At 36.6% G+C, this 15,101-nt stretch overlaps 1 protein-coding gene across 1 annotated transcript; it reads left to right on the top strand.

The window, feature by feature from the left end:
• Positions 1 to 3,716: 3,716 nt before the first annotated feature.
• Positions 3,717 to 14,439, top strand: LOC128512049 (GTPase IMAP family member 8-like). The gene is made up of 5 exons (XM_053485175.1): positions 3,717 to 3,851; positions 4,467 to 4,528; positions 5,281 to 5,967; positions 9,280 to 9,975; positions 12,932 to 14,439. Exons 2-5 carry the CDS (start codon positions 4,498 to 4,500, stop codon positions 13,210 to 13,212), a joined length of 1,695 nt encoding a protein of 564 aa, XP_053341150.1. The 5' UTR covers positions 3,717 to 3,851; positions 4,467 to 4,497; the 3' UTR covers positions 13,213 to 14,439.
• The last annotated feature ends 662 nt before the right edge of the window (positions 14,440 to 15,101 follow it).

The raw sequence follows: 15,101 nt of genomic DNA, 5'->3' as shown, positions 1-15,101 counted from the left end.
TTTGTTTTTTTATGTGTATAAATGTGTATATGTAAACACACTTATTTCAGTTATTTATAATGTTTTTAAGAATATGTCTTGAAACACCACTAACCATTGGTCAAGGTTTCATCTTATTATTCTGTACTAGAGAATTTTTTTTTCTCTATTTATAGAATGGTTTGGTTTTTATTTTTAATGTTGTAATGTTACATAATTCATGTTGTCTTGAAGCAATTCTATACAAAACAAAAAACTGCAGCATACACGTCTACCTCTGGATTCTTGAATTTCTCAGTCCTTAATAGCTGAGCAGTAGATAGCACTGAACTCATTTGCATGGGAAAAAGAAAGTAAAAAAAAAAATTAAAAAGCATAGTTTTTCATGCTCACCTGTCATTTCTTCAACACCAGCTTGAGAGTCAGGCAGGAATAGGTAATTTGTCATTTCTAGAGTTCTACTTACAATAAATTGATTTTGTGCTTGGTGAAAGCCTTTTACTTACGCGATCTTTATAGCAAATGTATCATAGTCTGTCTGAACTGCATTTGTAACGGTACGCTGGGTCACGCCCACGGCTCGAGCCAAGCCATGATCAGAGGTGGAAAGAGTAATAAAATTTTGTACTCAAGTAAAAGTACTGTTACCTTAGTGAACTTTTACTGAAGTACAAGTAAAGTTACCCTTATAAAAATCTACTCAAGTAAAAGTAAAAAGTAGCTCAGATGAATTTACTCAGAGTAAAAGTTACTGAGTTACTTTTTTTTTTTTTAACAGCGGGGGTGGGATGGGGGATGGAACACCTTTAAATAATAAATCTGTTCCCTTTGTTGTGCTTGAAATCAAAGTGGTCGCTTAAATATGACCAGGGGTTTGCTTCATACTGTAAGATTTTGTTGGCATTTCACTTTCAGCTGGGTCTGCATCAGTGGCATCTGTTTTGTCCGTCTTATCGTTCTTGTGAATTTAGCGTGTTTGTTCTTCACGCCAATCAATCAATCAGTGCAGTGGGTTCCAGGGTGCAATTTTTTTCCTTCCCCGTGTAAGGGTTAACCCCTAGAGGGCGCCAAAGCGCCCAAAGACTTGTTTTGGTTATGTTATGTTTGTAGTTTTGTTTATGTTTAAGTGGGAACTGCATGTCCCAGGTTGCACCTCGGTCTGGTGACGTAGGCATTCACCTGAACCGAGGGAAGTAATTAAGGTTTATTATAAATAGCCTGACTGAAGCACAGTCAGGCATCTAGCTTTTGTTGTAGTTACTATGATTTATGTCGGTGTTGGTTTATGTGAAACTCAATAAAAGCCTATATTGAACCGCCAGCTTGCCTCCGCAATTATGCCCACACACAGACGCCGATTGAGGGATCATGGCACCCAGTTGTATTATTTATATTATTTTTCATTTTCATTCATTTATTTTTTACTCAGTAGTGAATATGATTTAAAATATAGTGAAGTACAATACTTTAAACAAAACATACTTAAGTAAAAGTAAAATTACAGATTTTAAAAACTACTTTAAAAAGTAGAAGTACACAAAAAATCTACTCAATTACAGTAATGCGAGTAAATGTAATTCATTACTTTCCACCTCTCGCCATGATCACCGCGACTCCACTATCCGTTCCGCGGCTTCCGTTTTGCCGGGCTCGAGCGCACCAGCTCCCGATTTTCATTCAATACTTTGCTCTATATAAGTCTCGCACAAGCAACCACTTATTGCCAAATTGCAAAGTTCTTTCCTAGAATACTTTGTTGCCCTTCATGCTCTTGACCACTTTTTGACACATTTCTAATATTACTGGATATTTTTTCATAAAAACTTTTTATTTCAACTGATGCTTTTAACTTTAAATTAATTAATAATTTACTGCTACATTCTCAGAAGTAACTAGTTATGCATTAAATATGTATTCACCTAGAAAAATACCAGAAACTGGCGTATACCTTTTAAAAACACGTTAAAGTTTCATGTTTGAACTTTAACTAAATTAACTAAAGTCTGCTAAAATGCAGACCAAGCTAATCTATCTAGGAGACTAGATTAGTTTCCTTCTTTATTACAGTGTTTGGGAAGGTCTAATTGTCTTAGTGGTGTGTTCTGTTACTAAAACAAGATGTCCAGCATGTTTTATTTAAAGTAATTCAGAAACAGGCAAATATATTCTACCAGTTTCATCAGCTCTGAAAAGTTTTTTGGTAGCTTGTATTTTAGTTAGTACAATAAAAGGAACGGGAGTCAACAAAATATATCATGTTTTAAATTTGCTACAGAACAAGTTTGATGTTTCATGTTTTTATTATTATTTTTATTCAAGATTATTAAATGTGGTAATACATAATTAAATATGTACATATAATTAAAGATGTCCTAGAGTTATCGCAGTTCAGACTCTGGTGAGTTTTTAATTGCATTTACTGCTGTTGTAATCATAAAGACAATTAACTAATTTATTTATATACTGGTTATATGTATCTATTGGTATTCACAAGGGCTTTATGTTGTGAAGAGGACTGCATGGAAGTGAAGGTGTTTTGCTTAAATGCTAGTCCCAATAGAAGTGAGAAATGAGAAGAGTGTTCTCATACAAAGCAGTATATACTGTAGATAGGCACAGGGTTCAAAAGAGGATTTTGTATTATTGTATTTGTGATAAGCACTCTCTCAAAAGTGAGGATTGTGCTCCTGGGCTGGAGGAATGCTGGAAAAAGTTCAGCAGGAAACACCATCCTCAAAGTTTGACTTAGAACTAAATAGTGTGGTGTCCCGGATGTCCATGTGTTCTCCAGGAACTCATGCTGTACTGTTGGTCATGTGTTTGGACTTTAGATTTATTATTTTATCATACTGTAGTAACAGTATTATACATTAGAATTGAGACCAACAACAACAACTTTAAAGGCGAGACCGGAATGCCGCCCTTTAAACTCCGCGAGAGGACAGCGTGGGAAAGAGCTACTCGATCTCATCCCCGCCACAGAAAATGAGCTATCATGGTGATTTCATCATATTACTGTGAAGAAAATGAAAACATGTCTTTGCTCTACTTCAACGGATTGTGAAATAACCTGTAGAGTATTAGGAGTTCTTACAACTGCATAGAGCTCTGTTACGACAAGAGGTTCGAACAGACAGATTACACCATCAGTAACTGGTATAAGATGACTAAGGTTAGAGAGGGAAATTATAGTTTTATCCAGAAGAGTGCTCCACCTAATTTTTTGTTTTTACAACAGTGTTCAGGCCACATCACCATTTTCACACATATAACTCTGAGTCGTCTTAAATTGGTAGTGATTCCTGAAGGACAAGCAAGAATCTTAAAGTATAGCAGTTAAGTCCAAAGAACTATACAGCCATCATACTCTGTTACTTTATTGCTATGGTTGTTGCATTTTACTTGTCTATTCTATGCCTAGTTTGTGGATTTTTTTATTTATTTTTATTGTGTTTTATTTCATGTACTACTTCATTGCGTGTACTGTACAGTATATTCTTTTACTGTCCTTGCTTTTGAAGCTGTCTCTGGCACAATCATTTTCTCTGGATTTTATCTTATTTTACAGTAACTTTTATTTTGTCTTATCCTTTATCTTATAAAACATCTCACATGTTAAATGTTGTACTGGAATGCTGTTTAAACCAGGATGAATAAAAAGAAACCTAAAAGCACAGTGCCTTTTTTCAGTGTTTCATTTCCCAAGAAATCAGCATAGAATGAACAGGATAGGAGAACCAGTAGCTGCCTGCTAGTGCCAGTGTGTGTGTGTGTGTGTGTGTGAATACTGAGCTATAGAAAACTTTAAATATTTAAGCCTACTTTATTCTGATGTGGACATTTTTTCTGTCCTGCAACACTTCATTTCACCGGTAAGTTTCCACTAAGAGATTACCTTCATCTGTTATAGTGTAGCTGTTTACACAAATATGGACACTAGGGAAATTTTAAACATCTGCATAGGACAGGGCTAAAGAAGTTTATTGATGAGTAAGGGAGCAATTATAAGTAATATTATCTTTCCCTTTTTTCATTTCTGCATTGCTGTACTCCAACATTTTAAAAAAGTGGCTAGACACAACTAAAGGGCATTTATTTATGTGGTGTATAAAGTGTAGCAGCAACTTTGGAACTGTTAAAGTACTCTAATTACATTGGTATCCTGGGTATCATTGTAACCCATGTTTACTGTTGTATTTTAATGTTTTTTTAGACTTTCTGGCTGTGGCTTATAAGCAAGTTACATTATTAAGTTACAATAATTTCCTTAAATAAATGCCAACACAGCAACATACAACTTTCATTTCCTGATACCACAACAGGAACTTCTCTTCTATTTTTCTATTTCAACTCTCTCTCTCTCTTTCTCAAACTGTTCCCTGTGCAAACAGGGATGATATATAATTATGATATATAATATATATTATTTATATTCAAGTTTTTGGAATATCAAACATGGTAACAAATCTATTAAAAATGAATTGCAGGTGTTAAAGAAAGATAGAGAAATAGATAAAGATGGATTCCTTTGACCTCAGTTATGACTCTGGTGAGTTTTGAGATATTTAATTTATGACATCAATGATTTCTACCTTTTTGTTATACATTTGCACTAATTATCATACAGAACATGAGACATGTTTTTATTATTATATTTATTTGCTTGTTTACAGGGTGGTTGATTCATTATTTTTAATCCTGTATGTCTATACGACTTATGTTTATATCCTAAAATATTACAGATAAGTGAATGTGAAGATTGGTGGGAGAGGGATGATAGAGGGGAGTAGTTTTGTGCTCTGTTCAAACCTGCAGCATTAAAGGCACTTTCTCTTACGAGGTGCGGTCATAAAATAGTTATTATTCCTAAGAAAAATAGTGTAATGAAAACAGACTTTGGGCGTAAGTTTAGTCCCTCTCTACATATTCTCGACCTAAGGCGACACACATCTTCAAACAATGGATGAGCTGGTGGAGACCATCTTTGAAAAAGCCTTCGTTTTGGTTCGTAAGGAAAAGCTCCACCTTTGTAATCACCTTACTTCTGATGGAAGATGCAATCCTTAACAGAGTGCAATAGTTACCATGTCTTCCAGATGGCCTGTTAAGGTATAGAATTCAGAAACTTAAACTATAGTGGAAAGACTTTGTACCATGGTTATGGATATGTTTTAATAAAACCACTCAAACACATGGATTGTAGGTACACATTACTTATTGTTCCCAGTATCCACTACATTACCATTACTAAATATAAAAGACATTGACAGTAAAGGTTTATGTGTGATTTATGCCCTACAGGTGAGATACATCTCTCTGAAGTGAGGATTGTGCTCTTGGGCAGCATGAATGCTGGGAAAAGTTCAGCAGGAAACACCATCCTGGGCAGAAAGGAGTTTGACTTGAAAAGAACTGCACAGTGTGTTATGAGACAAGGAGACGTAGCAGGGAGGAAGATCACTGTAGTTGAAGCTCCAGGCTGGAGGAGAAATAAATCTATAAGGAACTCCACTGAGGAACTTAAACAGGAGATTATTCTTAGTGTTTCCAGGTGTTCTCCAGGTCCACACGCTGTCCTCCTGGTCCTGCGTTTAGACCTCAAATCATGGAACAGTGAGCAAAATGTATTAGAGGGATATCTAGAGCTTCTTACTGAAAGAGTCTGGAGTCACACTATAGTTCTGTTCACCTTCGGGGACGCTCTGGGAGACACAACCATAGAGCAGTATATTAAGACAGAAGAGTATCTCCAGGGTCTGGTTAAAAAATGTGGAAACAGATATCATGTTTTTACCAGTAAGAAGAGGGATGATGTCTCTCAGGTCACAGAGCTGCTGGAGAAGATAGAGAAGATGGTGGCAGGAAACGGAGGCTGTCATTTGGAAATGGACAAAAGGATAAAAGAGGAAAGAAAGACAGAAGATGGAAAAAAATCAAAAGAGCAGGTGATGGTGTCAAGGAGGAGAAAAGACATTATATCACACAAACGTGAGACACATTTTGTATTCATATGTTGTGCTTATGTGTGTACCCCCTAATTTCATAGCTTGTAGATCCACCTTTATCAACAATAACTTACTAAAGTAATAATTTCCTGAATGACTTCATCTGTCTCTCACATCATCTTGATGTCCATTCTTTTTTCTTCTTCAATATTGTTTCAGTTTATTGAGGTTTTTCGGCATTCACTTATGCACAGCTCTGTTAAGGTTCCGCCAGAGCATTTCGATTGGGTTGAGATCTGGACTGGCCCAGTTTCAACCAAGATTGACAGTGGGTGTGGGGTCTTTCTGGATGTGAGGTGTTTCTAAAGCCAGACAACTCAACTTCTGTCTCATTCGTTCCCAAGATATTGTTCCAGAAGCCTTGTGGGGTTTTTTAGATGGAGTTTTGCACTCCTCTTCTTTTTAGACAGGAGAGACTTTCTCTTGGCAACCCTTCTAAGCAAATTGTACAGTCTTCTTCAAATTGTGCTGTTATGGACTTTTACATTTAACATGCACAGTGAGATCTGTAGGGTCCGCGATCTAGCTCTTGTCCAGCTTTGCATGGCATATTGATGTGCAGAAACAATCTCTAAGATTATTGTTTATGACCTTTTCACTTGGCATTGTGTTTACACACAGCTGAATGCTCCAGACTAGCAAACTGCCCAAACTTCTGTTTTAAAAAAGGTCTGCACACCTGCTGATGAGTATCTAATCAAGGTCTGATATTAGCAGCAGCTACCTGATTAAATCATTTTAAATCCTGTGAACGCAGTAAGGAGGTACTTACTATTGCCCATGTTTTTTCCCCCGTTTTTTTTTTCTAATGGTAAAATAAAAGTTAGATGTTGTTCATTCGAGGTTGTATTTGCCCAATACTAGAAGCTATAATCAGATGATTTTTATTTGGTTTTTACACACACAAATCAATCCTCACATTGGTGTCTGTGTGTATGGAGTTTGCATGTTTTCACAATTGCTTGGTGGGTTTTCCCTGGGTACTCCAGTTTTCTCCCACCGTACAAAGACCTGCAGATTAGGCTAACTGTCGTTCCCAGATTGCCCGTAGTGTGTGTATGAATGTGTGTCAATGTCTGCGAATTGGAACCCTGTCCAAGGTGTACCAAACCTTATGCCCTAAGCCTTCTGGGATAGGCTCCAGGAACCCGTACACCGGATAAAGTTGTATTGATAATGATGAACTTAGCCAGTGGAACTAAGATTCTTCTGTGCACATTTAGATACCAGAGTACCATAAATCATAAGTAGCACTTATAAAGTGGGTAAAGTACAGGTGAAACTCGAAAAATTTAAATATTGTGCAAAAGTTTGTTTATTTTAGTAATGCAACTTAAAAGGTGAAACTAATACATGAGATTGACTCATTACATGCAAAGCTAGATGGTTCAAGTCATTATTTGTCATAATTGAGATGATTATGGCCTACAGCTCATGAAAACAGCAAAAATCAGGAAATTACTGAGAATATTGTGAAAAGGTTCAATATTCTAGGCTCAAAGTGTCCAGCACAATCATGGGAAAGACTGCCGACCAGACAGTTGTGCAGAAAACCATCATTGACATCCTCCATAAGGAGGGAAAGCCTCAAAAGGTAATTGCAAAAGAAGTTGGATGTTTCTTTTAATGTACTGTATCAAAGCACAGTAATAGAAGGTTATTTGAAGAAAAAAGTGCACAAGTAGCAGGGATGACTACAGTCTGGAGAGGATTGTTATGAAAAGACCATTTAAGTAGTGTACTAAGGCTTGAGTCAATGCATCAAGAGCCACCACACACAGACGGATCCCGGACATGGGCTTCAAATGTCGTATTCCTCTTGTCAAGCCGCTCCAGAAATAATAAACAAGGTCAAAAGCATCTTACCTGGGCTAAAGAAAAAAATAACTTGCTCAGTGGTCCAAAGTCCTCTTTTCTGATGAGAGCAATTCTTGCATCTCATTTGGAAACAAAGGACCCAGAGTCTGGAGTAAGAATGGAGAGGCACTCACTGCAAGATGCTTGTCCAGTGTGAAGTTTCCATAGTCTGTGTTGATTTGGAGAGCCATGTCATCTGCTGGTGTTGGTCCATTAAGTCCAGGGTCAACGCAGCCGTCTACCAAGAGGTTTTGGAGCACTTCATGCTCCCTTCCGTAGATGAGCTTGATGGGGCACCTGCCCACACTGCCAAAAGCACCAAAACCAGGTGAGATGATCATGGGATTACTGCTTGATTAGCCAGCAAACTCGCCTGACCTGAACCCCATAGAGAATCTATGAAGCATTGCCAAGAGAAAGATGAGAGACATGATGCAGAAGAGCTGAAGGCCACTATTGAAGCATCCTGGTCTTCCATAACACCGCAACAGTGCAAAAGGCTGATAGCTTTCATGCCACGCCGCATTGAGGCAGTAATTGCCGCAAAAGGGGCCCAAACCAAGTACTGAATACATATGCATACTTATACTTTTCAGAGGTCCGATATGTTCTATGTACAATCCTTGTTTTATTGATTGCATGTAACATTCTAATTTTCTAAGATTGTGGATTTGGGGTTTTCATGAGCTGTATGCCATAATCATCTCAATTATGACAAATATCGACTTGAATAACGACCATCTACTGTAGCTTTGCATGTAATGAGTCTATCTCATATATTAGTTTCACCTTTTAAGTTGCATTACTGAAATAAATGAACTTTTGCAAAATATTCAAAAAAAATTGGTACAAGTTTCACCTGTATATATTCAACATGACAACCATTTCAATTAGACATATCTTCAATTTAACTATGGACATGGAATGTAGATGTGCCATTAATATTAACTCAGTAAGCTGTAAGCACAGGTGAGCCACCTGCTAGCGATAACTGCCAGATGAACCTCCACCAGTGACACCATGTCGACTGCTGGGTTGTCAGCTGTAGATGTTTCGCTCTTTTAAATCCCAAAACATCTTGGGTGGTGGATTCAGGTCTTTGGTTGCCATCTTGTGACCCCAAGGGACTTTACACACTGCAGGGTGGATGGGTACTAGTTCTGGGGGAACCGTTTGGATGCAGGTTAACAAACACCAAGCTGTTACACAAGAAACATCTCATGATGAGTAGGAGCAAAGAGCTCTCTCAACACCTTTACAGCACAATTTAAGCACAGTAGCATTTGCACTTTGTTACAGAACTTGATTATAGATGACATTTTTGCACAATCTATATGGTCAGTAAGTAAACCTACCAAAACTCATGGATTTGAGTTCCCACCACTATGCAGTACTGAAGACATTGACAGGAAGGGTTTATGTTGTTTTTGTCCTGCAGGTGAGATACATCTCTCTGAAGTGAGGATTGTGCTCTTGGGCAGCATGAATGCTGGGAAAAGTTCATCAGTAAACAGCATCCTGGGCGGAGGGAAGTTTGACTTAAAGAGAACTGCACAGTGTGTTATGAGACAAGGAGACGTAGCAGGGAGGAAGATCACTGTGGTTGAAGCTCCTGGATGGCAGAGAAATAAATCTATAAGAAACTCTACTGAGGAATTTAAACAGGAGATTATTCTGAGTGTGTCCAGGTGTCCTCCAGGTCCACACGCTGTTCTCCTTGTCCTGCGTTTAGATGTCAAATCATGGAAGAGTGAGCAAAATGTATTAGAGGGATATCTGGAGCTTCTTACTGAAAGAGTCTGGATTCATACGATAGTTCTCTTCACCTTCGGGGACGCTCTGGTAGACATGACCATAGAGCAGTACACTAAGAAAGAAAAGTATCTTCAGTGTCTGGTTGAGAAATGTGGAAACAGATATCATGTTTTTACCAATAAGAAGAGGCATGATGACTCTCAGGTCACAGAGCTGCTGGAGAAGATAGAGAAGATGGTGGCAGAAAATGGAGGCTGTCATTTGAAAATGGACAAAAAGATAATAAAAGATATGGAGAAGAGAAGGAAACAAGTGGAAAACAGATCAAATGAGACGGTGACGGAGATAAAAAGGAGAGAAGGCCTTAGATTAGATGCACGTAAGTTATAATCTAAATCTTTATATATAATCTAAATTGGTGTATATATGTTTTAAATTATTAAGCCACAACTATGATTATGTCATATATAGCACCTCGCTGAATAGCTAGCTAAATAACTGGCAATTCTTCAGCATTACTACACTACAACTCAATACACCACAAATTCATCACATGAATTTAGGTATTTCGCAGACGCACTTATCCAGAGCAACTTACATTTTTATTTCAGTATATAGCAGTTGAGGGTTAAGGGCCTTGCTCAGGACCCAACAGGGTCGTGGGGTTTGAACCGTAGTCCAACATATTTGCTACATCAAGTTTGAGCATTTGGCAGATGCTCTTATCCAGAGTGACTTACATTATCTTATTATACATCTGAGCAGTTAGGGCAGTTACTCAAGGGTTAAGGGCAACCAGTGGCAACTTGGTGGTTGTGAGGTTTGAACCTGCGACCTTGCGAACTACAGTATAGTCTAATGCCTTAACCATTGCACCCCAGCTGAGCATTCTCATATAGTGAAATGAGACTTGTGATGGTCCTACATATCCCATTTTTCATTAAATTTTAATATGATCTTTAGGGTCCTAATGAAAAGTTTGTATTATACGTTAATTAAAAATTCAAAATTATTGTGTAAAAAAAAACACTACTTTTACCTGGTAAAAACTAGCTCTGTTCTCAGCGACCTGTTTCAGTACATGCTAATTTAAATGCTCATGACCTCTGCTGAGCCCGCCCCCCCCCCTGTTCTGTGGGGCGTGACACGTGGGGTATAGCCACAGAAGTGTAGTCCAGTGCGGGCAACCTCTTTGGACTGCATTACCCACAAAGCATTGCCCACAACGCTGTGCTTTGTGGTTAATGCAGTCCAAACTGGAAAACTATGGAATATGGAGCTTGAGCCTGTTTTTTTCAGTCGTTTTTGGTTTGATTTAAGTACGGAACCTACGCGGAAGTTTGTAATATCGCCTGACAATGCAGAAATTAAAAGAATGGACATGCATCGACTCGATTTGTCTCTCATCACTGCATGGGCATGAATTAACGGGCTGCGCTGCCGCGAGCAACAACAACATAGAGCGGAGAAGCTTACCGAGAGAGATACGAACGCGATGTGTTTACTGATGTGTTTACATGACTTCTTAATCTTCGACAGACATCGTTATAAACCATCTAACGTTACAAAGGTAAGCATAATATAGTTTTCCGACTACGTACACAGTTTGCAACTAGACAATCACCTTAATGCATTGTTTAATATAAACGGGCGATTAGGGATTATATAGAGACGAATGTACACAGAGAAGAAGCCATAACCATGTTCTATGAGAGTGAAAGTTAACTTACACTCCGCATTCATCGTGATTATTAGAAAAGGCGATCTGCAAAGATTCATAGTAAAATAAATTACACTCACCGAGTCTGGTGAAGATAAAGCAGGAACACGAAGCGTTAGTACAGATCCATTTTCAGGAGCAGCTTCCTAGTAAAACCTGCTTCATATTGACCCGCGTTTATAAAGCAGTCTGGTGAAAAATGATTATCGCAAACATGAACGCATTTAGGTAAATCGGCGGGGACGTTAGCTTTAAAAACTAAATTCAGCCACTGCGTCCTCAGTGGCTCAGATACCTAACCCTAGGTAGGTACCCTAGGTCACTAACCCTAGGTAGGTACCCTAGGTCTCTAACCCTAGGTAGTGAATGACGACTGCTGTGTTCGCTATTACACCCAACAACTGTACACAACACTCGCTTAGGCAACATTTTGCTCCAGCGGCGAAAAACAATGGCCGACAGCTTCTTCTCACTCGGGGCGGGTCTTTACTAAAACACCAGTGTCAATCAACTAGTGTAGGAGCGGTGTGGCGTCACATCGACAGGCATTTGTGATTGGCCTGATTTCAGAAGGGGCATGTTATTGTAATAAATGAAAAGAAAATCACTGGGCGGCTCTTTATCATCGTAGAGTGGTTGTGTACGCACTCTCCTAACACACAGTTCAGTCCAAACAGCTTAAAAAAGTGCATGTAGGCCTGTATGACCCCTTTAACATAAAATAATTAATTAACATTCAATGGTAAGACAGACAATCTCTTTTGAGTAGTTCAGCATACAGCAGATGATGGAAAAACTATTTTCAGTTGCAATAGAGTTTTTTTCCCTTTTTTAAACAATTTCTATTTTCACAAATTTTGCTTCCACTGGCTGGGATCATAACCTCAGTTGAACCACCAACCGATCCAGTGAAAACATTTTTGGTCATGCATTTTCCTATAAACCACAAATTTGAATACATATTTTCATATGTATCAAAATCAAATTTTATTTGTCACATATACAGTCATACACAGTACGAAATGTAGTGAAATGCTTACACGACCTCCAGTGACCTTAAAAAAAGAATTAAAGCTTATAATAAGTAATAAATGTGAATAAAAGAAATACGATAGAAAAATAAAAAAAAATAGAAATAAAAATAGAAATATGCTGTACGAAAATAGAAATATACTGTACAAATAGAAATATACTGTACAAAAACATTTAAGAAATTGTGAAATTTTTATATTTTTGGGAGAAAGATAGTGTGCAAATATGCCTAGAAAAAAAGTGTCTTGGTGTGCAATGGTTCAGAATGTAAACGTAAACATGTAGTGTAGATGTGAAGGTAGATGTGCGTGGAATTGTCCATAGTGTCCATGGATGTATAAAGATTGATTGTATATAAAATGTATATGATGTATATAAAATAATACTACAAACAATAAATTTCTAACAATGTAATATAAATATTGTGTGTCTGAAATAATAGGTTTTACAGGTTCATTTAATGTATCTAACAAATGGATTATTTTTAATTAATTCATTGAATCCAGATGCAGTCGATGCTATTTATATGCTGTTTACATTTTGCTTCATGGTTACAATCATTTGCTTAATGTCTGAATTGCAGGTGCTGAATTTGTGGATAAACACCGAGCAGCGCTCATTCAGAGATTTAATTCAGTAATGGAGGTTGCAGACTGTTTAAAGGGCAAGAAGATGATTACTAATGAAATGTACAGCAAGATTCGAGCAATGTCAACACATCAAGAGAAAATGAGAGAACTGTACGAATGTCTCGACTCAACAGGAAGAGTTGCGAAACAAGAACTTTATAACATCCTTAAAAAGAACCACAATGGGTTATTTAAGGATTTGGAATCTGATTCGGAAGTCGATAGCACACAGTAACATGCACACACTTCTCAAAACATTCATGTTTCTTATGTTTCTAACAAAGATATAGAGACATAATTCATATGTTTCTTAAGTTGCATTTGTTTACACACACATTAGTTGAAGGGAAAACACTGATTTCGTAACAGAAATAGTAGTACAAATTAGGGTGTCGCCCTCTGGTGGTCTAATGACAAGCAAGTACTTTATACTGTATATTTTTCCTTAATGTGCCACATTATACTTTGTTCACTGCTAAATGAGCCTGACAAAAAGAAAACTACTTAGTGACTAAAACCATCACAACTTTTCTTTTTCTAAGCATGTTTCTAAATATTTATCTAAACATTATTATTATTATTATTATTATTATTATTATTATAACAGCTCCTAATTTATTTAATGACGTACACGTATAGCATTAAATAATTTACTTATTATTGTATCATTAAACATTATAATGCAACCTTTGTCATTAGAAAGGTTTATGAAGTATGTTTGTTGCTCTATTTTCTCCGTAGTGGAATAAAAGCTTAGCTTTCACAGATTGCAGTTTTGAAAAACAGATTGTAAGTTTATTTGCTGAGGCAAACACGATCCTGTATTAGACTCCTCAAATTCATACACACTTTCTTTTATGTTGTTTGTTTTGTTTTATAGCCTTAAGCAGTACTTATACTGTATAATTGCAAATGCATACATTTTGATTCCTTGCCTTGGATAAATGTTATGTGTGTTTGAATAAAGCTTTATACTTCAACAACTATTCTTTTACACTGGTAATAAAGCAAATTATTTAAATCATAAGACAAAGCTCTTATGGAGTTATTTGTTTTACTGTTGATATGGTTGTGCTATAGTGACTTTGAACTAACTAGATTATTTATTTAAAAAAAAATTGTTATAATTCAATATAAAGATTTTAGTGCAGTGTGTTAATCCTGTAGCATTATAGTCTTTGATGCACACTGCTTAAACAATATTAAGACAGAATGAGCACAATAATGTTTTGATAATTTTTTTTTCTGTAGTCAAAGAACAAAAAACGATGACCACAGAAAATGCCTCATTTTATAGTAAAGTTAATTTTTAAAAAGGATATGATGTTCTTTTTGTTTGTAAGTTGAGTGAGCTCCGTGTATGTGTGTTATTATTTCAGGTTTTCCTGTTTTTATTTTATTTTTATTATTATTACAATATTGTTTCTATTTATTATATTTTTTAAATATGAAATTTGTTTTATTTATATTGAATTTAGTGTCTGGTTCGGATTTAAAGTTTTATGTCTATGTATTTTATGTTGATGTTTTTTTTAATAAACATTGTAAAACACACAAACAATAAATCTGACTGTACACTGTATCACACCACGACTATTGTATATTCTATACTGTTTTACATATTTACTTCTCAAAACATCTTTTAAATATAGAAAGTGGACTACATAGACATTAAGCCTATACGACAGCACGTCTCCACCAAGAGAATGAACCAAATTCATGCTTGACAAACTTATTTTTCCACCACAGAAGGTTCATGTAAGAATAATTAATACAAAATGCCCTGAAATGCACTAAAGCCTATATTCAGCATATATATTTTTGGTTTTACATGTGTGCGTCACATAAAAACAAAAGGTTATTGAAATAAATGGTATATACAAAATATATATTTTTACAAAAGTATCAAACTGAATAAAAAAAGCGAATGGTTGCAGTTAGTAGCAATAATAGACTGGATTATAACACAAATGGTTTTACAAGTGTAACCTACATAAATAAATAATATGTTCACTCACTCACTCATCTTCTATACCACTTTATCCTGTATTCAGGGTCGCAGGAACCTGGAGCCTATCCCAGGAGGCTTAGGCATGAGGCGGGGTACACCCTGGACAGGGTGCC

This window comes from Clarias gariepinus, chromosome 24, assembly GCF_024256425.1.
Source record: "Clarias gariepinus isolate MV-2021 ecotype Netherlands chromosome 24, CGAR_prim_01v2, whole genome shotgun sequence".
In the NCBI taxonomy this organism is placed as follows: domain Eukaryota; kingdom Metazoa; phylum Chordata; class Actinopteri; order Siluriformes; family Clariidae; genus Clarias; species Clarias gariepinus.
The sequence above is the reverse complement of the archived record's forward strand: the minus strand, read 5'-3'. Positions and strand labels throughout refer to the sequence as shown.

What these genes read in the sequence shown, in the direction of transcription:
- LOC128512049 (XM_053485175.1), top strand. Translation starts at nt 4,498, where the DNA reads ATGGATTCCTTTGACCTCAGTTATGACTCTG. An exon ending in TGACCTCAGTTATGACTCTG is followed by an intron (nt 4,529 to 5,280) that starts GTGAGTTTTGAG and finishes TATGCCCTACAG; the next exon opens with GTGAGATACATCTCTCTGAA. An exon ending in AGACATTATATCACACAAAC is followed by an intron (nt 5,968 to 9,279) that starts GTGAGACACATT and finishes TTTGTCCTGCAG; the next exon opens with GTGAGATACATCTCTCTGAA.